Here is a 27105-nt window from a genome sequence, read left to right on the forward strand (position 1 = left end):
TGAACAAGGATGTGCTGATTAAGCCAATGAGAAAACACTTGCTGAAAGCGCAGAAACTCCCAAGGAACAGGAAGAAAGGAGATATAACCCAAGAAAATTCTTTCTCTCTGACATTCCAGTGGATAGTACAATTTCTCAAATTGCTAAACTTTTTCCTAAAGCATCTCAGATAACTCTGAATTTATTACCTGTACATCCAAATGTTACCGTAAATTATATACAAGAAAATAATGTAGTTGAAGCTTTTGAGGCAAAAAAGAATGCTGAAATATTTGGAAGAAAAATTACTGTTTCATACACTTTATCTGCTTCACGCCCAAAGAAACGCAAGAAGAGAGCCTGGAAGCATAAACGAAGAAAATTTAAACGAACTTCAAAGACAATGACATTGCTGACAAAGCAAGATGATGAAAAGACTGCATTATGCATTGAAGCTCATCGGAACCTCCTCCGTTTACAGCAAGCACATATACGACAGTATAAGAAACGTCGCAAATCTGCCTGCAAATATAAACATGGACACCAAATGCCAATCCAGCCTGAACTGAAACTTCCACTTGGACTGAATCTTCGACTTGAACTGAAACTTGGACTTCAACTTCGTCCCAAATTTGTCGGTCCTTATGAGACAGTTCCTCCCTCTGATTGTTACGAAGTACGAAAGATACGCCATGAAGACACCATTATGATGTCAACCTGTGCTGATAAGATGAACCGGTGGAGCACAAAGCTAACATTCGCCACCTGGACACTGATATTTTTTCACTTTCTCTGCTTTTTTTTTTCCTTTCTTTTCAGATCAACCCCCAGGCGAGGATGCCCGGCAAGGCAGAATGGCCGTGTGGACATTCGATCTTACAACGCATCCACCTTTCTCCTTCCTGCATCTGGCAACAGCTACAGCAGCGAGATACTTCTTCAAGCTGCGTGAGGAAATGAAAAGAGACCTCCATTCCGATGAGGTTATGACGTGAAGAAGAAGCTAAGCTTCTCAACAAAGATAACGCCTTCTTTTATTATAGCGAATTAAATCATGCCTTATCCATTCTGGAATTTATTCGAGGAAATAAGTGCTTAAGATTTACTTCGCAATTTTTAATATAGATATTTATAATTTTTATGTATTTTTGCCTTGTCGCGAAGTGAGAACTGAATTAATTGAATGAGAAATACTGAATCGTCTGTGAAATCTGTTTTTTTGGAGGGGTGCTTAATTTCTTTTATATATCGTTTTAGATTTATTATAGTATTTTAATAGAATAACGATTAGATAATTCCTCAGATAATATAAATTTTGTGCATTCTGAGTTATAAAATGAATGAAATGTAACGCTGTTAAGTGAACCTAGCACCAGAGTGTCGCTATGGTAAACAAATGTAGTGAATTTTAAAGAGTGCATCTATTCTGTTGTGTTTTATGCGTTATCGACGAAGTAGATTTAATTCAATCCAATAAGTTTAAATGAAATGTAAGGAAAAATGCGTATAATTTAATATTCCGTACAAGGAAGTACACATCAGAATTTTTTAATTCATTTGGACGGTTTTAAACACAAAATGTATATGATACTTCTAGATGTGTTTTACAGTTGAAAGTTAATGACGAAAACTACTTTTTAAAAATGAATTTCGAAATTCCGCAGCGAATTTGGCGTCCTCTTCTAGTTATTTACCTGAGGCAAGTGCTGGTCACGGCTCTATATTGCACTGACATATTTTTAAAAATGACATTTTTTTTACTAATTTTACATGCATGGTCGCATTAGGAATGCAGGAATATAAACGATTTATTCATAGCGTCCAAGGAAAACGAAATTATCCTTCTGCGGTCTACAACGGTGCAAAATATTTTGTTCACAAAATGTAATAATGCATACTTATCTCAAAATTCCTTTTTCATTATTATATTTTAATATATATTTTTCAGGTAAGTACTTTGGTTTTCTAAAAATGTAAGAAACATATTGCTTATCTGTAGGCTGTCTAAACACACAGGGGCTCTGTGCGTGGGTCGCTTTCTATGGGAAATTTGTCCACTATAACTCCTCCCCCTTCTTTTTCATTTTCTGTTTCTTTCACTTTATTATTATTATTATTATTATTTCAACAACTTTCCAACGCAGGACGCTTGCGCCCCCCTGCAAATGTAAGTTTCTATAGATCAGAGACTCTCACCAATTTTCTTGTATTGATTCCTTTTAGAGGAATGCTTTCTTCATCGACCCCCTACATATTTTTAACTATAATATACAGTATACAACATATCCATAATACAAATAATTCCACATAAAAAGATTAAAGAATAAGAATTAGAACTATTAAGGCCATTATATTAAGAATATGAACAAAAGATTTGACAAAAAATTGTTTATTGGATTATATGTTTAATTATTTTTGTATCATTATTATTTTTCATTTTACAAGCATAAACACGTTTTCAGAATCAAAGTCACAGATTCTGATTACACAAAAGTTCGGTTTTAGCTAATGCGATAGTTTGTGCTATTAATTACATTTTACTAATATCTGGCGTAAAATTGATTCATTTGATTTTTAAATCACATCATTCAAAAATATTCAACCTCTTTCTTGTTTTAGAGTTGTTCGTATTTTTTCCTATTGCATTTTCTCTTGTTCCTGCGTTTTACTGTTTTATATTGCATTTATTTAAAAATATTGTTATTAATTATGTATCTTATATAAAATATATTAATGCATTTAGAGTATTTTACATTTATTTTACATGATTTCTTCCTTACTACATCGTACAGCTTTATATCCATAAAAATTTAATTATAATTTCTGTTAAGGATTTTTTTATAATCAATGGGATCTTGATTATGCCAATTAATTGCCGATGCATATTCAGCTATCGATCCCCAATCTACTTTTTGATCATCATAGAGCCCCTTTAAACTTTCATCGACCCGTAAAAGGTTAATACCGATCCTGTTGGGAATATCGACCACAGTTTTAGATAATTAGGCTACAATTTTTACCCAAGGTGTTGTGATGGTACCCTACATACTTGTTACTGTTCAGTCCTATGGATAACTGCTTCGTACTCACGTTACACATTGAAGAAAATCAAGCATACAGCCAGCCCATTCGCCTGTGATCGAACTCGGTCGAACTCCCAGTATTCAGTAGTCTTAACTACTTGGTCACTGGTGGGGACTGAATTTAAAGAAAAAAAAAAAGATGTAAAATTAATCACAAAAACGGTAATATTGTTTTCGCTTTGCAGCTGTCAAACGTGTACAAACTTTTTTCTTGGTGCAAAATTCTTAAATGCATTTACCCTATATATGGTTGAAAGAGAAATACATCAAATTGTAAACTAAAATTAGGCTATATTTTAGTTAATATTGATAGTATGTAACGTAATGAATTTGGTATTAGACTAACATTACATATGAGCAAAAATTTCAGAGTTAGAAAATCCGAAACACTTTAATGATAATATTGAATAATAATTAATAGATAATGTTTAAGTATAATGAAAAACATAACACTTTTCATACCATGCCAGTCATGACAACTATCATGACAGGTTTTCGCAAATTAATTTGTTTTAATTTTCCTCTAAAATGTATTACCAAAATGATTTTTAAAAGGAGGTTATTTCTAAAAGGAGAAAATATTTTTAAACATCATAAAACTAAGCGGCTATTGAAAAATAGTTTCATTTTTAATTCATTAATGCCTGAGAAATATTTTACAAAATGAAATTAAACTAAGATTTAAGAATGTGGTTTAGTTCTAAAAAGTTTCAACTTAATTACAAAATTTTGAAAATAAAATTTTTACAGACAAACTATTGAAATTTGTAATTTGCGAAATACGATGAAGTATGTTTAAAAATATGTTCAAGAAATATTTTTGAAGGAAAGGAAATCTAATTTATCCAAGTGGCTGGCTGAGTTGACTGATTTCAATGAAACGCACTGAAAACCATAATTTAATAATAGGTTTCTAATTATTCATTTCGCTACTATAAAAGACATGTAACTTTACATTACAGATACGTTACGAGAAAACAACTTGCAGACAAGTCCACGTCTTTTTATACGTGCAAGAAATAATTAAGATTCAGAAATTAGCTCCTAGTATTGGTTGATCATCTTTGTAAGCATACAAGCCCTCATCACAATCACTAAACTGTTCAAAAAGAGGAAGATTGATCTTTTAGATAATTGAGCGCACTTTTAAAGGACAAAATATTTTGGATCTGAATCACTAATGAAGCATACTTTCTGCCATTTTTTCTTCTCTATTTATTGTAGAGTCCTCGCTATAAAGAATTATATTTCTCTTTTCCATTAAAAGCCATTTTTAAATATCCACATTATCAGAAAATCATAGAAAACCTATTTTGGGATCCGTAGAATTTCTTTTTCCTGTTGAAAGTTCTGTTCTGTTTTATTAGAGCAGAGATACTCAAACAGGGGTAAATCACATCCAGAGGGAAATATATACTTTCAGGGTTGGGGGAATGCGGTCGGCCTTTCATTCACCTGCTGAGTATTTATGAATATAAAAAATTAATTTTATTCAAATATTGGTATTACCAACATTTTCCACACTTTCTACTTTCTGTCGTTTAACTTACAAAATACATTAAAATAATCTAAATCTAAATAAATGTATATCTATTTTTCGAGTTTGAGAAAGGAGAGAGAGAATATCTTCTAGCATGATAAAATGGATACATTTCGTACAAAAGTGCAAAGAACCACTGTTCAAGACTTTAAGGGGTTACGATTATGAAGCATTATGTTGTTTCAAATTTGGATAGCAAAATGCATGTACAACATTTCTAAAATCTAAATATGAAGATATTTATCTTGTCGCTGTTGAATTCTAGGAATCAACCTCTGCGACTGCTTAGTTAAAATATACACAGCAGAAACTCAGTAAATATGCAGATTTCCAATTCTTGTATTTAAAGGTTACGTAATAGCGTGAACGTGAACTATTTTTTATTTTAGAAACATGGTCTTGATGTTTTTACATTCAAAAGGATTATAGAACATCTGAAAGACGGCCTCACAAGCAACACAATTGTTATGGAGTGTGGAGTATAGTCTTGGGTGTGGAGTATAGTTTACTCTGGGTGTGGATATGGAGTGTGGAGTATAGTCTACTCTGGGTATTGGATCAGTAGCCGAATGGATGAAACTCTTGATTATCGATAGTTCGAGACGGGCTCAATTCTCGGCAAAAGGGCTGGTTGAATGCGATTTTTTGGGAATTTCGCCCTTTGTAGCGTGAATATGAGATAATTCTCTTTCAAAAGTCAACGTAGGTTTAAACAGGTATGTTTAATGAATGAATTCAGTGAATCCAAATCAGGTAGAGACTTCAATTGATCCAAATCCGATACAGACCTTGAGTATTATTTTAAACGACTGGAAAGTATGTGTCAAAAAGCACTCTTTCGTTTTAGATTATAAGAATTCCGTCTTTAGTTTTTTTTTCCATCAACTAGCTATAAAATATTATGCACTTTACATAAATTCAACTTTCGGGTCGTTTTCTCTTCTGCCAATAAAATTTGCAGTCCCATATTTAAGGACCCCATTCTGGATACAGGATTTATTGCCATTGTGGATTAGTTTACATTGATGAAATTAGGAGAGCATTAAAATTTCGCGCTAAGTATATGAGGCGTATGTTAGGAAAAAAGAGAAGCATAAATATTTTTTTGCGCAAATCTGTTGATCAGAAAATCATATTTTCTATTTTCTGCAGCCAGAATTATTCAGAAATTATCTTCTATTGGTAAATTAGATTTTCTAGAGACGTTGCACATTCATAAAATTCTTTCAGTTCTGGTTAACTATGCCAATTCCAATCCGTCTTTACCCTCACCCTCTAAAGAAATTCTTTGATAGTTGTTTTTATTTTTCATCAACAGAGGGGGGGGCAAACAATTTGACTTCCTTCCTCTCAATCTTATCACCTTATCTAGTCTTATCACTGGCTTCTCTTTCGTCATTACTCTTCTAAAGCTGAGAAGGGAGTTCTATATTTAAACCTTCGGAAGTAGTCCTCCAAATTTAGGAATCTGACGCTGGTTCTTGTTGCTTAAATTCCTCCAATAATCTTTATTCGGCGCGTTATTTTTAATTCAAATTTAACTCAGACTGAAATGTGTTTGAAACGTATAGCAGATTGGCCATCTTTTAATGATATACAAGGAAACCAATGCTTAGCAGTAATAGCTAAAGACAGTCGATGCTATATAATCAGATGATTTGCAGGTTGCCTTTGTAGCAGCATCGGAACGGGGATATCTAGTCAAATCGCAGCTTAGCGTTTAAACAACGTAGGACAGTATATATGTGATGCTAACTAGACGAAGGCGCAGTGGTGTCAAATGCACCAAACCTGGACGACGCAGCAATGGATCATTGCTTTGTTCTCAAATAAGATGCGATTTAATCTGAAAATAGGATTCTTATTATCTGTCTGTCTGACATGAAAGTTAAGGCATACTAGTAGACAAGTACATAAGAAAGATGGCATTATGGTCTATTGGGGAAAGTAACAGGTTTAGGAGTGAAAGTGTTTTCAGCCGCTTTGAAGAATAGTGCATAAAATTAGCATTGTTATTAGGACAAACTTAATACTGTTTCAGCATCAAGTAGGAAATGCATTTTTTGGGCAAAATAACACTTTTGAATACCGCTTATCTCACGCAACTTCCAATGCTCAGAATTCGTCAATAGGGCTCACCATTTTTAATTTAGTTGTTCAGGTGTGGCATTGGATTGAAAGAGCTGTGTTTCACGGCAATCTCCCGAAAGAACTGCAATTGAAATGCATACGGAATTTCAGAGCTCTTGAGATAAGCATTTTAGAACGCGGTATTCCACATCTGTGAATACATGTTGTAGATAAATTAGGTTATTTTGAGGCAGGAGGGTTGAAAAATGAGCAATCGCCTAAGCCGGGAATCGAACCACGGACCCCTGGAATACCAGCCCAGCGTGCAGAACCACTACACCACAAAGGCACGCTAAGAAAGCGGGAGAAATACCTTATAATGTGATGTGCAATGAATAAATTACACCTGGTAGTGAAAGTATATTTGCTCATCTTACTATGTTTTAACTCTGAATGAAATTACACTTATCTTCTTGAGTTTAGAAACTGATCTGTTTACGCTATCGTATTAATTGAAAAATATTTACTCAGACAGTTTAGTTATCAGTTTCAACTGGTATACAATTGCCTTGGAAGATAACGATGGCTTACGCTGGGTCATTCATTGGGAGTGAAAACAAGAAGTAGATCCATTTATAATTCTGGAAGGAAAACGGAAACCAATCACTGTTATTTTTAGCCTGCGAAAATACAGGACGACATCCATCGATTCTGATGTCTATTCCTATCAAGTACTTATACATAATCTTTATCAGCACATTAAACCGCTGACAAAGTCATTGGATAACCCATGGCACCCTAAGAAGCAAATATTTCTTAGAATTTATTGTGTACGATCCATCTTGAAAATTATCTTAAGCCATTCATTTGGGCCCCACGATGTGTCTCTAGTGAGGGAATCATCTTGATCAATACCATCTTGATTATCAAGACCATCTTGATCTTTGCTCTTTCTTGTATAAACTGAAAATAATTGGCCATTGCAATGTATGATATGCTTCTACATCGTAGATAGTAGTAAGATTTTAAGCTCATTTGAAAACCGGGATGGTTTAGTAATGGAGGAGCAATTATTTTCGCCTTTTTGAGGCGAAAATAATTTTTTCGCCTCAAAAAGGCGAAATTTCCATTTCATATGCAATGTACAAGTAGCCCTTATTTTCAGGTATGTTTTTGCTCAATAATTTATTTACTTTTGAAACTCTAAGAGTCGCGGAAAATTTGTTTCAGTAATTAGTGTCTTACTGAAACAAATTTTAGTGTCTTACTGAAACAAACTTTAGTGTCTTACTTAATCAAATCTATACACTAATATCAAATCTAATACTTCTAATGGCTTCCACGAGGTATCCGTATGCGAATATATGTCTGTATGAGTTAAATTCAGATGATTATAACTTACATGCAGGAAATGGAAAATAATATAGAAGATTTACGATACTTTCCCCAAGTGTAAGTTATGTCCATTAAAATGTCAAAATAATAATGATTAAATTTGGTAGTTTAACATTGTTAAATTTTGCTGTAAATGTTTGCTTTCTCCTTCATAGAATTTCTAATATAGTTTTTAGAAGCAAATCTCTTAAATCTTGTTGATTCATGACAGCAATTTCATCAAGAAATTCCAGCTTGAATAATTCGTTTCCTTTTTCAAATGTTTATAAGGTATCAGAATACCTTCGGAAAAGATTTTTTGAAATTATTTGAAATTTGTTTTTCGTTATTCATTAAATATCACTAAATATTTAGAAACTTAATGTGGGAAAAAATATATCCATTATTTTTTTCAATTCTGAAATAGAAAAATAGGTTCATAATACGAAAATTAACTTTTCCAGAAACTACGATGGTTCAAGTCTCAATCTATATAATTTTATTCTGTAAATTTTATTGTGATTTTTATAATCTTCTTTTAGGTATGATCAATTATCTCTTATATAATCCAGCAGCTTAAAATGTTATAGATGTTAAACTTGTGACAACTGTGAAAACAATTCAAAAACTTAGAAGAACTTGTAATTTGTGTCTAACTAAAGACTCCAGAATCCTATAAATGATTTGTTTCATTGTTCAAATGTTCCTTATTTATAAATTTCATAATCTGTACTATCTAAAATATTCCTTTCTTTATTACTCTCAAAATTTTATACGCGTGTTTAGAACAGGAATAGCATGTTGCTAACAGAACGTTTTATGGTCCTTCAATGCGAAAATTATGAGATTTTCTATGCTTAGTTGAGCTAACATTTTCAAGCAATGCCGAAACCAACCTTTATGTTTATTAAGTTCATCATACTCAGATAATTTCAGTTCGAAAGTAAATATCTTTCAGATAACCGTGAACCACCATTAAAACTATCAGCTGTGTTTTGAATTTCTCCCTGCAGCTATTTTCCTAATAATTCTCTTCAGCTTCACACTACGTATACTGGTTTGATGATATTGAGTACAGCTGAAACCCATCTTTATGTCAATTAAGTTCATCATACTCACACAATTTCAGTTCGAAAGGAAATATCTTTCAGATAAGCATGAACCACCATTAAAACTCGCATTCGTGTTTTGAATTTCTCAATGCAGATATTTCTCTAATAATTCTCTTCAGCTTTATTCTATGTATACTAGTTTGATAATAAAGCACTTAGTATACTGCAATATTTTCTTTGAAATGGATTTCTGAATGCAGGAGATCGATGCCAGAAAACTAAAATCTCATAGATGCTAACAAATAAAATAAAAGGGCCCAACCAGCGGCCGAGCGGTAAAAGCCGTTGAACACTGGTAGTTCGGTCTGGGGTTCGAATCACGACGAACGGGCTGGCTGCATGGGCGGTTTCGTGGTTTTCCCCATGTGTAACGTGGATACAAGCCAGTTTCCCTTAAAAAGACCTCCACGGGGCATCCCTCCCTTCCCGTTATCTCTTATATTATCCCTTTAAGGGCGGAGCACGTAATAAGTAAAAAACAAAAAAATAATAAGAAGATAAAAATCGCACATTTATTGCCAGACATCTGAACAAGACTTATCTCGGATATGAATGGATATTAGGATAAGATTAAGGATATGAATCTTTCCTTTTTTTTAATCAATAATTACTTTTATGCTCATATTTAAGGAAACTACATCGTCAATAATTATTAAAGCATGCTTCCGGTTAGCAGAACAATACTTCCGGTCTAAAATGTCATCAAGTTGAATTGAAATAACTACGATTCATATTTTAAAACTCAGAGAATGAACTTAGCAGCTCGGGAAGGCAAAAAGTCAGACTATAAGATTAGAAGAAAAATGGAAAAGCAATATTTTGATTCAAAATCGAATTTGAAGCGGATTCTTATACATTAATAGTGAAATGTAGAATTACCAGTACTACAATTACCACATTCAATATATATTAATGTTTCATTAATATTACCACATTGAATTATCACTTAAAGAGTTTAATATGAAATTAAGAATTTAAAATTGAATTTTGAATATTTCGAAATTTTCTTTCCATTGGATTATTGAAAGCCTTATCATGTTCCATAAAGTTTATGTTAGGAATGAAACATTCGAAGTCTGCGAGTCGAAAATGTTTCGAGATTTCGAAAACTCGAATCTTCGCACTTGTTTCGATTGTTAGAATCCTTCGAATTCAAACCAATAATCTTTAAACTTTTTAATTCACAGCTTTAGACAGGTTAATCTTACAGATTTCTAATAAAATCTTTCATCGAGAAACAAACACGTTTTCTATTTTCTTAATTATTTCAAGTTAAACTTTACTCAGGTATTTACTCAAAATAAATCTAAAAATACGTTTTTGAATTGTTTTAATTTTCTGGAGAACGTTTCGCATTATTTATGCATATTAATTTTTGAAACAAGCCGTAATCCTTTTCCCATGTTAAGTGCAATAAAACAGAACAATCGCACCACATCTCAATCAAACTACATTGAGAAAGTAAGCTTCTGATTTCAAAAGTTTTAATTATGTATCTGACTTGAGAAATTTCCTTTTTATCTCTTTAATTTATAAAAGAATATTTTTAGAAACAATATTCTTCAGTTTGTTTTTGATTAAACGTAGGTTTCCAATTTTGATCTTAATAAAAATATTCAATAGTATTTAAAGTTTTTTTTTCCTGATTCTTATTATTCCGATATAAAATGTTCAACAATATATATATATATAAATGTTTAATATATATATAATGATATAAAATGTTTTGAAAGATTCGAGAAACTTTCATGATTCGGATTGGAGGAAATTTAGGATTCTTCTGTCTCTAGTTTAAATCTTCCTCTTTCTTGAGAAATGAGTTTATACCTTTGCATTATGAAATGGATTTGATGCAATTAAATGCTCCGGAAAATTCAAGAAGGTTATATAAGTCCTAGAAGAGGAGATCAATAAAAGACACAAGGAAATTCGAAAAACAAAAGTTAAACTAACGATTTTTGGAGAGACAGACCCTATTTACAAATCTCAACTCCTTTTTACAGTCACGTGTTCATTGAAGAATCAAGGATATATATCAGTTTCCTGTGAATAAACGCTACTATGACGCAGTGCTTCTCTGCTCTTCTTGATGTGGTCAAAGTTCGACAGCTTTTCACGATGTCCAGTCTATGCGTGAAGGCGGTGAGGGTTCGCGATGTGAAATCCTAACCATCACAATCCGGCGCGCGTTTTTTCATTTTATGTCCTTATTTCAATAATTTGGCCTTCAAAATTCAAGGATTCTGGCATTTTTATTTACATATACGGTTTGTTCGTTAGAAAATGAAACGGCTGAATAACGAAACTAAGTTTGATAACTGAATACTATATTGCTTCATAATTTGAATAAATAAAACCTGTTATTTATTTACGATGTTGTTGTGTTAAGATTTAAAACTTTTCAAGGTAAGTAAAATAACTCAGTTTTATAAATTTGCTATTTTATAAATTGCTTCTGAAATTGATTTTTTTTTTTTTTTTTTTTTTTTTTGAAACATTTAGAAATTAAATCTTTCGGACTTTGAGTGACATTTCTAAAAGTCTAATTTTACCATTCTGAAAAACATGAAGTCTTTTTTGAAAAATGTCTCGCGTTTGAATTTGTTTTCCATCATAAGATTTCATTGATATTTAAAAGCGAATTTTATTTGCATATCGTTACTTATGTTACTATGCAGTAATTTATAAAAATACAAGATAGGAAATAAAATCTATAAAAATAAAATTTACGTTATGAGCAATTAGTACTTATGCTTGTATTGTTTGTTATCCGTATTACTATAATTACCATGTTTGTAGTTACCAAGTTTACAATTACTTTTTTTATCCTTTGTTTTTTAAAAAAAAAGCATTTACGATCCTCAATTTTTTTTGCACGAAAATAAAAGGAAGAAACGAAATTAAACCTATAAAAAATTTATACATCTGTCTGGGATTGTGTGAAAGTTGAAACTTTGTTGATATCCATGCGTATATGTATGTAAATATATACATATGTGCGCATGTGTGTATGTGTTCGTAAGTCGTAAATATATCAGAATACATAAAAAATATGAATAAATATTATGTATATATTATACTAATAATATATACACATTTTGATGAATTCATAAATAAATTCTTTCAGATACAAGCTTGCATAATAATTTATAATTCATATTTGAAGTTTAGGCAGCAATAAATAATAATAATAAACTGTAATAAAATACAGTTCTTTATTTTATTACAGTAACTTTAGTAATAATTGCAATAAAATACCATCCTGATAAAGAATAATTGATAAAAAAATAAAAAAATTCGAAAAACAAAATCTGACAGTTTTCAGATTTTATATTACGTCCAGATGGGTATTTTGTTTTTCATTTACACATACGTACATGTTTCAAGAGCATTTCGGTTAATGCCCCTTTAAGCTTAAAATATTTAAAAACAGCATATCTTTAGAATTTCCGATCCACGCAAAATGCCGTTTCGAGACTAACAGTCCTTCTGGGCTAACGCCTCTTTGGACTGATAAAAACTAAGGCTTTACTTCCATGTATTATGAGTTTGAATATCCGCGTATTATTTAATGTTAACAGTATATCTGATAAATTAAAAAGCTCTTTGAAACAATATGTATAACTGAATGCTCTTTGAAACAATATGTATAACTGAATGCTCTTTGAAACAATATGTAAAGTCTGAAGTTATCTTAATACAAGATATTATATCTTGTTATCTTGTACAGTTATCTTGTATTAAGATAACTTCAGAATTTTTATATCAGAATTGGAAATCTTTTATATAGGTCAATTGATAGGCGTAATACGTATTTAGTATCTCACCTTAGCATTTCTTCTTTATTATAATACCCAATATAATACGGGCTGATATAAAGGAAGTTGCTTTCTTAAATACATACATTAGTATAAATAAAGAATTCGTAGAACTCAGAAAACAAGTAAAATATACAGTACAAGTATATTTTAGTTGTTCATAAAAATATTTATAAATTAATATTCTAAATTTAATTAATTGAATTATTTGAATTATTTGTAATGTGATATATTTTATGTAAGCGGAATTAAAGTACAATGGTGGTAATATTTATAATAAGTGATGGAAAAATTGTAAACTCTTCATTCATCACACAGTGATGGAAGAAATTGTAAATTACTTATATAATGAAATATGATAAAACCAAAAAAACATACCACTCATATTCCATTCATAGAAGTTAATCTACTAAAATATATAAAATTGTTTTTTACCTACCCGTAGCATGGATTTTTAAAAGTACTCTCAAAACCAGAATAGTTCATAAATATTAAAAAATTTTTACCCTGCATCAGCTATGTTCTTCATTTGGTTTCGGATTTAAAAAAAAGTAACTTTAATGCGAAAACAGTTGTGCCATTTTATTAATATATTGTCAATCATGTTTGAACACAGATTCATTTTATCATAAAATATATATGCATACTATTATATTACTCTGTAAAGAATTTTCGCTTTTCTTGCTACGTGCTTTCGGGATGTAAATAGAAATGCGGCAACCAGGAAACCCGTAGTTCAAATCCCGGTGAATGTCTTGCTGATTACTGATTCAAACTCGTCAATCACTTAATTCATATCCATCTAGTTTTTACATAGGATCGATCAAAAGCCTCTATCAGGTTGCTGTCTTTTTTATTTCATTAACATGTCATTTCGTACATTTAATCAACTAAAACACAGTATTGGTTTGTTTGAGTAATTTAAGTGAGTGTAATTCTTTCTAATTAAATCAGTTCACTACATCTGCTTATCGAATATAATAGAAGTAATACATCTCCTTTGTTTCTAGACAGAAATAATATTAATTAAATGCATCCAAAATACTTCAGTAAATGTTATTTTTGAGTGAATACATTTATCTCGCTTTGTCTAACTAAATCAATGTAGATTAAATTTCCATTAATTTCAAACAGACTAGTTCGATGAAACACTTCTATTTTAAAATCTATTAGGTGTTTTAAAGCTAGAAAGAATGTTCCTTCAAATCAGGATCCTCATGATTGAAAACATGGATTACAAATTTCTGGCTAGATGAACTACCCAATTGCAACCAAATCCGAGTAACAATTAATTATTATCAGACAGATTTCAATTCGGACACCAATTTAGGGACAATTAGGCTCTTCAAACAAAAGTAAAAAAAATTAATTCTGTCCTCACTGGAATTCATGGATCTTCCAATTGCTAAGTAGGCGTGCTACCCGCTTTTATGATGAGAGCCTGCACAAGCGAGATAATTCCTTACAACAGCAATGTAATGTCACAAACTCAAGAAATAACATATAAATCAATCTTTAAAAAATCACAAAAATAAGGCATAAGAATAAAAATGTTAGGTAAATTAGAAAATAACCTTTTTGAAAATATTAGAAATTAATGGCGCAGAATTACTTCCTTTATTAAAGGAATCTGAAGTATTATTATTAAAAATGTATTCGATATTTTAATTTTAAATGTTAGAACTCTATCTGAGAATACATCCAAGGAACTTCTTTTTGCATAAATCGTTCTGCCGGATTGCTGAATCGAGACAAGTCTCAGATTTAGCCTACTTTGTTGCAAAGTATAATATGAAGAGTTTCTAATTAAACCTAAAGTAAAGTGCACCACTGAAATTAAAAAAAAAAATTGCATAAATTTAATGCTAATAAAGCAAAATTGTGACGTTAATAGCATAATTGATTTATGTAAGGACTAATAAGGTAATTACGATAAAATTAATTTCAAAGCGTTGTAAGGCGTATCATACTTAAAATTTGCACTAGTTAATATGCATTGCATAAGACCAAAGCATTAATAAATACAGAATGAATTTATGTACAATCATATAATATCATTGAAATAATTTGGATGCCTTTTCGCTTGAGAGAAATTAATGTATATAACAGAACGCATATAACGCTTAAATGAACATTTAATTTGAACGAACAAAAATATGTCATACCTGAAGAAAAGTTTCGATGTTAACAAAACAGAGGAAGAATAAGCACAGAATCACGATTTTAAACTATTAAGAAGAAAATTCACTTTCTCTCTTATTAGTTCACGAATTTATTTAGATATACGCAGCATTTGCTTCGTAATAATTAAACTAGTAATACCCATGATTAATTTCAATTATCCAGAGCATAAAGGTCACTTCTTCTAATAGGTAGACATCAGTTAAAAATAATTTTACATTCAGTTTTAATCACAGAACAGTTGTATTCAGGTTAAAGTAGCACAAAATCTGAGTATCATTGAGTTACAGAAAATAAAAGTCACTGTCATCCACTATGTTTCAGTCACTTCTGCGCATCAAAAGCTAGATACAAGAAGAAAAATATAGAGACGCTACTTTTACGAATTCTGGATAGCACGTAGAATTCGGTTTCATATTTGTTTCCTTGTTAACATGTATTGTATTCTTATCTCAGATCGAATAGTACAGCAACATAGATTTAAAGCTGACATACAGCCTCAAAAGATGTTCAACAAGTGAAAGAATTCCTTCTATTTCATAGCGTCATAAATCAACTATCTGAAGTAATATGTATGCAAACAGACAATAAAGAAAATAATCAACGCTTTTCTTCTATAATGGAGTATTTTTTGGCAAGAAAAATAATACATATATTTTACAGGAGAAATGAAACCGCTGAAGGGAATTTTAGGCATCGTAGGAAAACTGAATCTCGCTAGACACAAATTTAGATCTGGAGTTGATTTATTCCCATATATTCCTTCAATATTTGTATGTTTATCACAGATTATGATCTTATCAAATTATCATACAAAATGTCTTAATATAGTTCATCGCAGTGTTGTTTTTTTTAACACTGGTACTGATGTAACTGTAACTGACGGAGGTGGTGTTTCCACTACGAATGTAGCATCCGCAGAGTTCTGGCCATTTAAACCTGGTTCGTTGGAAATGACTATCGCTCGATAGCCGTTGATATCTGCTGTATACTTAACTATTCTGTAAACTCCGTTTGCGTCTTTATACCCGTAACTGCCTTTAATTACTCCTTTACCATCTGATTCTTCCTGTCGGTGCTGATAAACGTCGAAACCATCCTTCAGTTGGTAGCCAAATGCATAAGGGCCAGTTGCTTCTTTTAAAATCACAGATTCTTCCACAACTGGAACTACTAAGATTGATTCTGCAGGAACGGATACAGAATCGATGTTAAAAATGCATATAGTCAGATAAACAAAAACAATATTTTCTACGCGAAACATCGTGAATTGAGAGTCATCGTACATACCTGAGACCAGTTTTATATGCGAGTGAAAATGCTATTTGTTATCTTAAGTATGCAACCATAACAATTGTACAAATTCTATTTCGTCCCTAATCGGTTACCTCAAATCAAGAAACGTGCCTTTAAAGGCCGCATTTATATGCTGATATAGCATTTTGAGAATTCAGACTAGAGTTTGTAGTAGAATATGAATTGTATACCACAAGTTGAGGAAGTCTTTCATCAAGCGAGTCTTTCTCTTGCGCTCCAAATAAGAATGAATAATTTATGTGGCAAGATTTTGTTGAGAAATACGAATAAGTTATTGCGAAACTTAAAGTTCTACCCGTTGAGCAATGAATATATCGCGGTTCTTTTTCGTGCGTTTCGATGCAAAGGAAAACATGTTCCCACGCTCATGTTTCTTAGCAAACTCTTAAAAAAGAGGATTCAAGACATATTTTCATAACTAATGTGGTTCATGATAAAAATTATTTAATTGCATTTATTAGAAAATGAGCAAAGATACCTCTCGTATGCTTTGCCTTAATCAGTTAACAAACTAGCAAACTAGATTTCAAAAAACGCTGAAATCACTGAATAAAATTTAATTGCGTTTATATTAGTATATACCAAAAACTACCCTCCTTTATTTTAACAGCTGGCTTTATCTGCATTTCATAATTATTTTAAAACATTATATATAAAATGAAATATAGTATGCAATGGCTGTATATTCATTTTAAATTCAAATGTATCTAAATTACCGTATTTGATGGCATATAAGACGCACTGGTATATAAGACGCACCCTTATTTAGAAGGCCACACACATGTAGATGTAGAAAAAGTTATGTGTGTCTACATCTTTATCCGGACTAAAAATAGCATTCAGTATTGAAAGTTAACCTGTGTCCTTCACGTCACATTATGGAGGTAGCGTACGTACTAGTTACACGCTTTCCACGACGCTCCGTCTTTTGTTTTAATAACTGTGGAAATATTGCGATTTATATTTCAAAAGTAGTTGCTCTGTATAGCCAACATCCCAAGGAATGCGGGTATAGCAAATTTGTGATGCTAAGTGCCTTATTAAATTAATTACGAGTTAATTACGTTTTCTACACAGAGGATTACAGTGTAAACCTATCTACACGACTACAAGTGCCCTCCCAGCAGCCGCTGCTTGCCGACGTGCCTTGTGTCTTATACCATTGGATGAGTAATATCTTCACGAGTAATTTGCTACTAGTTACAATTTTGTAGCTGAATTTGAAGTCGAGTTATTAATTTTTAAACATATTTCGTGTGTAATTCCGTGAACTTTGACCTTTCTGCAAAGTCAACGGTCGACCGGATGCAATCTACCCCCCCCGTAGCATTCGATTCCCATTCTACTAACAAAGGGTGAATACTGGCAAGTGGAGCATTGTTTCTTCGGTGATTGCGCGGGAAATAATTAAGCCAGTTCTTCAGTTCCAGCATCATTGTTCTAGTCACTAAGAGAGCGACATAAGTTTCAAAATGTGGTGAAATTTGGACAATTAGTTCAGAAGATATTATTTCCATCTGCAATTTTTCGGACTTGGTAAATTCCGTGATGAGTGACAACTATGTATGCAGCACATAGTTAATGAATTTGCATATTTCCATACATCAATTTACGTTTTTCCGATTACTTCAATAGTGTAAGCTACATTAAGTGCTTGAGAGATTCGCGCCTGAACTACCAGTGTCTATATTATTCAGTACCCTCAGTGTTTCTCCGTACGGTGTGATTAGTGCAGCTCTGTGATTAGTGTGTTATTCTTCAGCTATTGTGCCTTTTGGATTACCATGATGTTTTGCACAGATGAAAAACAGATGAAGTTATAGTGCTCAAGGTAGGAGTTCATATAACTTCTTCAATAGTTCATTATTCTCATTTTTAATTAACTAATAACGCTAATTAATAACCAATAGAAGGTTTTCCAAGGACGAAACATGGGAAGTGCCTATGTGGTCATGCTGCAAGGTACAGTCATAGATCAATGGAAGGGTCAACTAAGGCAATTTAATAGCGTTTTTCAGGGAGAAGCAGTGGCAATTGCGCAAGCAATCCGCTACCTGCAATCCCACCACTCCCACAACGCTACAATAAAGACAGACATTCTTTCTTTGCTATACGCAATAGGAAACAAAGACCCCCCATCCGATATTATTCAGGGAATACAGGAAGATCTGGGAAAAAAATTCCCAACTCCATACAAGACTTGAATGGATCAAAGCGCATGCCGGCCACCACGGCAATGAGTTGGCTGACCATCTAGCCAAAGAAGCTGCCACAGGAGCAACATCTCAACAAATCAACATCCCATGGCCAATGTGTTACCTGAAAGGAACATTGCGCTTAAAGGCAATCGGGAAATGGCAGCAGACATGGGATAACAGCGATACCGGCCGACGGACTTATTACCATGTCAGCTACGTGGACACTACCAAAAATTTTGCAAACATGCAATTGGTAAGATACATTACGGGTCACGGACCATTTCCCGAGTACTTTAACAAACACGGGATAAGTAACATTAGCCAGTGCGCCTGTGGACAGACTGGCTCTCCGGAGCATTATCTGACCTCCTGTCTCCTTACAGAAGGGCTACACGTCAACCTTCCGTCGACCAATCGACAAGCTTTCTCTAAGTTTTTTATAAAACAGAGGCACTTGGTTAGAAAAATAGGGCTTTTAATGGATAAACTGGCCGACTTTGACACAGACTTGTTCCATACTTAGTCAGCCCTATAGACGAATAGTAATCCAGTGTCTAGCACCAACTACCAACGCCACAAAATAACTGTGAATTATCGTAAGGAGTATCCAACACTCCTAGTAATATAGCAAGAATCAACTATTTAATCAATTTGCATTATGCCAACCAAACGAATTATGTCTATTATCTGTACCGCAATATGTAAATAAGGACCATCTATACCTGTTTATAAATGTATCTTAAGTACCATCACCATCTAGTTATGTTTTATGTATGTATATGTATAATGCACCCAATGATTCTATACTCAATGTAATTATGCGTCTTGTATTTGTATATATATGTTCTAGTATAAATGATACTGTATTGATCATTAACTATATTAATCATTGCTGCATTATTGTATTAATATTATTTGGCGTCATCAAATTAATAGCACCAATTAAACCTTATTACGTACTTTCAAGTCTACGAGACTAAGGTACTATGTGCATTAAGATTGTGAGCCCAATGATTACTATGTGCCTAATACTATGTATATATATCCTCGTATGTATGATAATGTAACCATGCATCCGAATATAACATCACGCAACATGACACTTTACCGCATAGTGTTAATCTAAAGTCTTAATTCTAAAAAATCCATTGCATTAACTAACTTCTATAGCATTATTATTATTATATATATTATATATATTTGTTTATATATTATGTATCGTCTGTATATGTACCATGTATATAATGCTTATAAATCCAATGATTACTGCGTGCCTAATAATTGTGTATACGTGTTTTAGTATGTATATCACTGAATCCATGGCTACGCGCATATCATCCTGTAGCATGGCACTGTACCACACAGCGTTAAACTAGGATCTTACACTAAAACTAACAGCACCAATGAATTGTTCCAGCATTGTACTAATTTTATGTATTATGTACGTATATGTATAGTGCATCTAATAATTATGTATCCTATGTTAATTATGCACCTAAATATTTGTATATTTATATATATATAGTATTAACAAGTAGAAATATTACTGTATTCATGCGTCAGTATTTAACACTGTGTAACATGAAGCCGTTTCGCATAGTGTTAAACTAGAATCTTACTATAAAATTAACTGCATTTATTACTTTCGATAGCACTGTATTATGAATCATCTGTTTATATATGTATATGTATACCATGTACCTAATGTCTGAGAATCTAGTGATTATTATGTGCCTAAAAGTTGGGTATATGTATATTAGTATATATATTAGTTTATCCATCCTATCACCTACACCATCATGTTACATATAAAAATAACAGCACCAATTACTTGCCCTAGCATTGTATTAAGAAACTAATATATGAATATGTATATGTATATGCACCCAATGACAATTACGCACCTTATAATTGCGTATACATGCATTATTTTTAAAATACTATAAAAGTAATTGCATAAATTATCCTCAACGGCACTCTACAATGTACCATCTGCTCATGTATATAAATGTGCCATGTACCTATTGATTATCAAATCGAATGATATAAGCATTGTAAATAGGTATAGCATTGTAAATAGGAAAACAGTATAGCATTGTAAATAGGAAGCTGTACCCATGCATCCGCATACATTTCTACGTAACGTGACACAGTAAGGCAAAATATCAACCTAGTGTCTTATGAAATTAATAAGCACCTATTACTAGTTATAACATTATTTTATGGATCTAGAGTTTAAGTATATGAAGTAAGTACCAAATGTTTATGTCACCAATGACTATTATGTATCAAATATAAGCGTATATACGCTTTTGTCTATATGTAATTGTGTATGTCCTTGTTTATATGTAATTGTACCCATGTATCTACTAGTGTTATCACATATCTTGGCACTATGTAGTTAATATACATCTATTACGCACTGAAGAATCATGTATCTAATGTGCCTGTACACAAAATGTCTGTATATATGTATATGAATTTATGTTCTGTATATATAATGTAACTATGCATCTGCACATTTTATCCTGTAACACGGCACCGTATCGCAAAGAACTAACTAAAGCCCCACTCTAAAATTAATTGCACCAATTATCTGTTCAGCATTGTATTAAGTACCTATTGTTAATGTATTTTAAAGTAGCACTTACCTAACGCTTGGGTATCCACTAATTACTATGTACCTAATACACGTGTTTTAATATCTTTGTACATTGGTTGATGTACCTAAGAAATACGTAGTATGAATAATTCAGTAGCAAGACACTGTACCACACAGTACTAATCTAGGGTCTAACTTTTAATTCACTGTACTAATTACTTATTCCAGCATAACATTGCGCACCTAATATTTCAGTATGTACATGTCTTCTGTAATCCAATGATAATGCTTCAAAGGATCATAGTGTACTCAACATATGAGTACACACGTTATGTATATATGCTACCGTATCCATGCTTTTGCATACACCTTGTAACATGGCAATGTATTATACAGTCTCTAACATTAATTAGCTTTAACGCCACTGATTTAAGTACCAAATTTGTATGTATGTTTATGTATTAGTATGTTAGCACAATGAACACATATGGTTATCTAGATAAAGGTGGACGTGGCGCTATACCGATTAACCGTATTGGTAGAGGGGTGGTGCCCATGTCCTCCGTCGCATGTCGCATGTGTCCTTCATGTATAAGACGCAGGTAACTTTTTTGAGACCAAATTTAGGAAAAAAAGTGCGTCTTTAATGCCGTCAAATAGGGTACAACCCAAGGATACAATACAGACCATTGGAGATTCTTAACTCTTTTTACTTCATGCGTCCCTTTCATTACTGTTAGCAGTTCATCCCCCTTTCCAAAACATGAAAAAAAAAAGTATGAATTTATTTAAATTTAAATTATTTTTAACGAGTTTTATTAATTAAACAAAAAAGTACAGAAAATATTGATAAATATTAAAATTCGAATAAAAGTAAGTTTTTATATTCATGAACTAAAACAACGTACTGAACAGCTAAATAAAAGTTTGATCACATTCCCCCTGACCCCATGAAATCCCCCCCCAAGGGGAATTCCTTCCTGGCTGAGAACTCTTGATATAATCGACAAATGAATTTATTTTAGATATGAAATGTATTATCACATCTTCGCATATTCAAAAGTGAGGTCTGTATAGTAAACTATTTATATCTGTAAAACTACACTGGTATTAAAAAATATCAGGAATTTCACTTTTGGTAGAGAAAGAACTGATAGACGAATTTTAATGAAATTTGGCATCTACCATGTTACATGCTCACGATCGTGCAAAGTCTTATCGGTGCTGTAAGGTCTTAAACAAAGGTTGTAAGATAGAACAAAAACGAGGCTCTCACAACCTGAACTCATACTAGAAATGAGGCTGTTTAGGAACTTTTTAGAAATGAGGCTGTTCTTAGAACTCCTTGTTCGAGTATAATCCAGACTTATAGATCTTAGAACTCCTTTAGGATCTTTCTACTCCTTCAGCAAAGCTGTTTTCAAATCCCAGAGGAATCTGAGAACGTAAAAGCCAGATGCAGTTACCCTTCCAAGAACACCTCAGACATGTTCAATGGGATTTTGTTCTAGAGTTCTGGCTAGTCGATAAATTCGGTTTCTAGAATTCGAACCTAGGGCTCTATCATCTAGTCTTTTTGCAAGAGAACCTGCTGTTCTCCTCTCACTCAGTTCTGTACTCAACAGATTACAATTAGCATGGTACTGGCAGAGAATATCGATTTTGGTCTAAACATCGGTGGGCGCCATTCTCTTCACAGATGAGTCCCAGTTCAGCCTAATCACTTATCTTCAAAGTATCTTTATCTAAAAACAACCAGAGGGACCTGCTACCTGTCATCCAGCGTCCTAGGCAAAGAAGATTTTGATAGCTTCGGTAGATTTTGATATCATGGATGGGTCCTCAGGTCTTTATTATAGGCTCTATGACTTATATATATATATATGCGAGATATAAGGAAGAGATCTTAGAACTCCTTGTTCGAGTATAATCCATACATATGACCGTCATGGGGTTTCGCTAAAAAAGCCCAAATTTCCCAAAATTCTCGTGAAGAAAAAGAATTTTCTTGATTTTTAATTGAATTCCAAAATGCCTTTGCACCTGGATTTATGCACTTAATTGGATAATTGTATTAATATATTGTCTTAATTGTTTGCGCCTATTTCAAGATGCACCTACATATACTTTTTTAATTATTTGCGCCTATTTCAAGGCGCACCTTTATATACTTTCTTAATGGCGTCATAAAAATATTCTAGACCGTATATATACAAACTTAACTTTTCGAAGGATAGAGCCCACCTGATGCATTTTTAAGACCGCTAACGTTCGCTCACATGCTCACATGCTGGATAATTTCTTAGAAAGTAGTTTTACCGGATGGTTGATCGGCAAGATCTCCAGACCTAAATCTCATAGAACATGTGAGACCCTGTTGAAAGGGCAACTGCAACCTGCATTTCCTCTTCAGAAACCTCAAGGACTTGAAAATAACGTTGTTGTAGGAGCGGGAACGACTGCCATAGGGCGTCATAAACTACCTCATTTCCAGTATGAGCTGTGTGACTGCTAGAGGAGAAGATAACCTCATATTATCCCTACTTTAGTTCGAAACTGCAACCTTTGTTTTTGACCTTCCTGCACCACTAAGCGTTACGCACGATTATGCATGCAGTACCATGACTCTTAGGCGTATATACCATGACCATAATATAAATCTTTATATGATATCATGCAAAGTCAATACTAAATTTCATTAAATTCTGGACAGCATTTCTGTCAATAATCGACCAAATGTAAAAATTCTGTTAATTTTGAATGTCAATGTATTAATGCCTATCGTGTAAGTTTAGTTAAATCTAAGTTCAAAATCACGAAACTTTTCAAGTATCAGTTTTACAGAATTGACGAGAGTTGGGAGTGGTCTATGCACGGCATAATAATGTGAACAAACCTTTGCTTCTTGCACGGAAATAAAATTTTATCCTTATTAGTATAAAATATTAGAATATATATAGACTAGATAATTATTAAACATTAGAATATCTGTCTATATTAGAATATCCGTAGCTAAAGCGATAAAAATCTAGCAGAATATCTCATGGAACATCTTTTACTAAAAATATAGGAAGTTAAAATTTTTATATAGCTGTTCTAAACAGAAAGTGCTTATTAACAAGTTTTCATATCATAGTAACGTTTCCCATCCAAAGGAAAAAGCACTATTATGTCATGGATTTTAACGTAATGTCCGGAATTAACCCTGATAAGAAGTTTCAGAATTATATGACTGAAGTCACTTTCAAACGGACTCAAAATTTCAGCTCGAAGTTTTGATCATTCCATTTACGGCCAGTTGCAGTTATGAAATGGATGCTCATAATTCGAGTTTAAGGATCATATGAAAAGTCAGTTTCGTTTAGAATCAAAATTTTGAATTTTAGCCCTGCTGCAAATGAGAGGAATGGGAAACCCTTTCTTCTACATTATTTTTAAACTTTAAATTAACGCCATAAGCTTGACTTCTAAAATTAATATCCAAATCTGTGTACTCGTGAATGACTTTGAAAATGTATAGTTAGTTAACAGATTTGTGATATCTTTGAGGAGTCATCACAAACTATGGTAGAAGGATGACATACATATTTATTCGACTGATTCGGCTACAGAAAACACTTTTCTCAGTGACAGCTGTTCGTGCGACATCTGCCAAATAAATAAATAAATAAATAATTTTCGTACATATTTTACTAAATTGTCTCATTTATTCAAAATTTTGTCGAGCTTATTTGACTAATTTTTTAAACTGTAAATCATGGATATAAAACCATATTTAAAATTTGTTTCAGAAACGCCTTGCATAATAAGCAATATTAATCAATATTGTTAATTACTCCACAGTTGTATTTCATGTAATTTTATCATCACTAGCTTACTGCGCTATCTCAGATGCTCACCAGGTTTCGATGTGTATCTTAATTTGAGCATCTTTAGTTCGGATATATAACTGTCACTACTGCGACACGTATTAATTTAAGACTTAAAAGGATACTGATCATCAGTAGCCATATCTTAAATTGGCCGTAAGACGGCACTTGTTTGTTTTCTAGATTCCATTTTCTATAGTTGAAACCGTTAAAGGCAAGAAGCGTTTATTGTTTTCACAGTGCTTCCGTCTCAGCCTACACAATCTTATAGCTTATTGTGGAAACTGGAATTTTCAATATATCATGTCTCTAAGTATGGAAAGTTTTCTTCTTTAATCTCGGTTTTAATTCAGGGATGGTTATAGGACTAATGCGGCATACTTTACTTTTAAGGTGTCCCTCTAGAAACAAATGGCAAAAACAGATATCAGAAAATCTCGGAGGGCTTGGAATGTCAGTTTTACGTGAAATGACGCGCATTCCAAACCACTAATGAATGGCTTCCATCGATTGTAAAATGTTATGAGACATGACTCCGTCCTAGTTAAAGCACATTATTTCAATATTAAGAAAGCAAGAGTGGCGCAATTGTCGCTCGAATAAACTTTCAAGCGAAGTATACCGAACTCATGTTACTATCGTTCAAGTACTGTACTCATTTTGAAACAAATAAGGGCCTATGACACAGCACACCATACTGCAACCTTGATTTTATTTAATGGATGATTTTCTCAGCTGAGACAGATTTTTCTTTTGTCCAGTAACGGAAGTTATATTTGTTGATGTTGACGTTGAAGAGGAAATGAGCTTCATCGGATATGCACACTTGTTAAGAAAATCGACTTCCTGGTTAACCTTAGCCAATACTCGTTCGCAAAAACCCATTGCGAAGCACAGGATTTCGAGGATTTAATTTCTGCACAATCTGTAACTTACAAAGTAAACTTTAATACATGCAGTATTGTTTTTACGTATCTTCGCTCCAACTGTAGCCCCGATCCATAAAGTCGAACGGACGAACGAGGGCTTCTTTGAAGGCGACTCGAGCAGCTTACATTTTTTATCGTTACGCACCCCAGAGATTTCGTTTTCAAGGGTGAACTCATTTCTTCAAAATTACACACTCATCTTGCAAGCGTATGAACCGATGTGTCATGACCACGACGTTAAGTTGGTAATGATGCTGAAATAATCTTTGTACAGCAGCCACACTATCATTCTGCTTCTAAAACGTTTTCACAGCGAACAAACGTTCCTTTCCACTGCTCTATTACTACTAGATGTCACAGAATGCTCAATGATGTCACTTGGGTCTCACCTTTTAGTGTTGCAGCGTTGCTATTATTACATTCAAAATAGCTCCTTTCTCTGCTCTATACTGTATATATGTGTTTGCAAATTTGTGAGCGTAGAGATTTCCCTCGATGGTATCCTCCAAAACGTGGCGAACGAAAATGCGGTAAAAACAGCGCAAGGAGAAATCATCGTAGGAGAGAAGAAACCAGGGAGAAAACATCACATTTCTAAAACACCCCGATCGTAGAAAGTACAAAAATTCAAATACTTCACAATTAAAAATATTGTCGTAGAAAATATCGTGGTATCGTATATCGTAGCAAGTACAAATTATCGCACAATATGTGTTTTCAGACCTTTAAAATTTTAAATGCATATTCGCACCATGATCTGTAAGGGCATAAAGGAAGGGGAATATTTTTACCTCTATATTTTACATCTTTGAATTTAATAAATTTGTACTGAAAAAGTAACAAAGAAGCTTAATTTAATAATTGAAGATGAGTAGGTGTTAATGTTTTGTTTAATATTTCACAGAATTTTAAACTTAATGTAGTTAACAATTTAAATTCCTTTGTTTAATTAATCTCTTTTACAAAATTCCAGTAGTAATTTCTCATAAGAAGTTCAAAGAAATATAGAAGTAAAAATGTTCCTCATTCTTTC

General features: G+C 32.7%; 2 protein-coding genes and 1 long non-coding RNA gene across 6 annotated transcripts in view; 1 reads left to right on the forward strand and 2 right to left on the reverse strand.

The window, feature by feature from the left end:
• LOC146998262 (uncharacterized) overlaps positions 1 to 27105 on the reverse strand; it is a 215735-nt gene that overhangs the window by 128469 nt on the left and 60161 nt on the right. The window lies entirely within an intron of this gene.
• Positions 7680 to 27105, forward strand: part of LOC118192957 (uncharacterized) — a 52760-nt gene continuing 33334 nt past the window's right edge. For 3 of the 4 annotated variants that reach the window (XM_035363980.2, XM_035363978.2, XM_035363981.2), the window contains exon 1: positions 7680 to 7837. The gene's annotated coding sequence lies outside the window, so the exon portion shown is untranslated. Of the gene's footprint in view, positions 7838 to 11240; positions 11565 to 27105 lie in introns of those variants that run through there. The other variant, XM_035363979.2, reaches the window with a different exon arrangement.
• On the reverse strand, positions 15258 to 16445 carry LOC118192965 (larval cuticle protein A2B-like). The gene has a single exon (XM_035363994.2). The coding sequence runs from the start codon at positions 16443 to 16445 to the stop codon at positions 15990 to 15992; it is 456 nt and encodes a 151-aa protein (XP_035219885.1). The 3' UTR covers positions 15258 to 15989.

The sequence above is a fragment of the Stegodyphus dumicola genome, chromosome 3 (genome assembly GCF_044657685.1).
Source record: "Stegodyphus dumicola isolate Sdum_Otavi_A_Nest chromosome 3, ASM4465768v1".
Lineage (NCBI taxonomy): Eukaryota > Metazoa > Arthropoda > Arachnida > Araneae > Eresidae > Stegodyphus > Stegodyphus dumicola.

Excerpts from the sequence above, each read along its gene's own strand:
- LOC118192965 (XM_035363994.2), bottom strand. The coding sequence starts at position 16,445 with ATGTACGATGACTCTCAATTCACGATGTTTCGCGTAGAAAATATTGTT.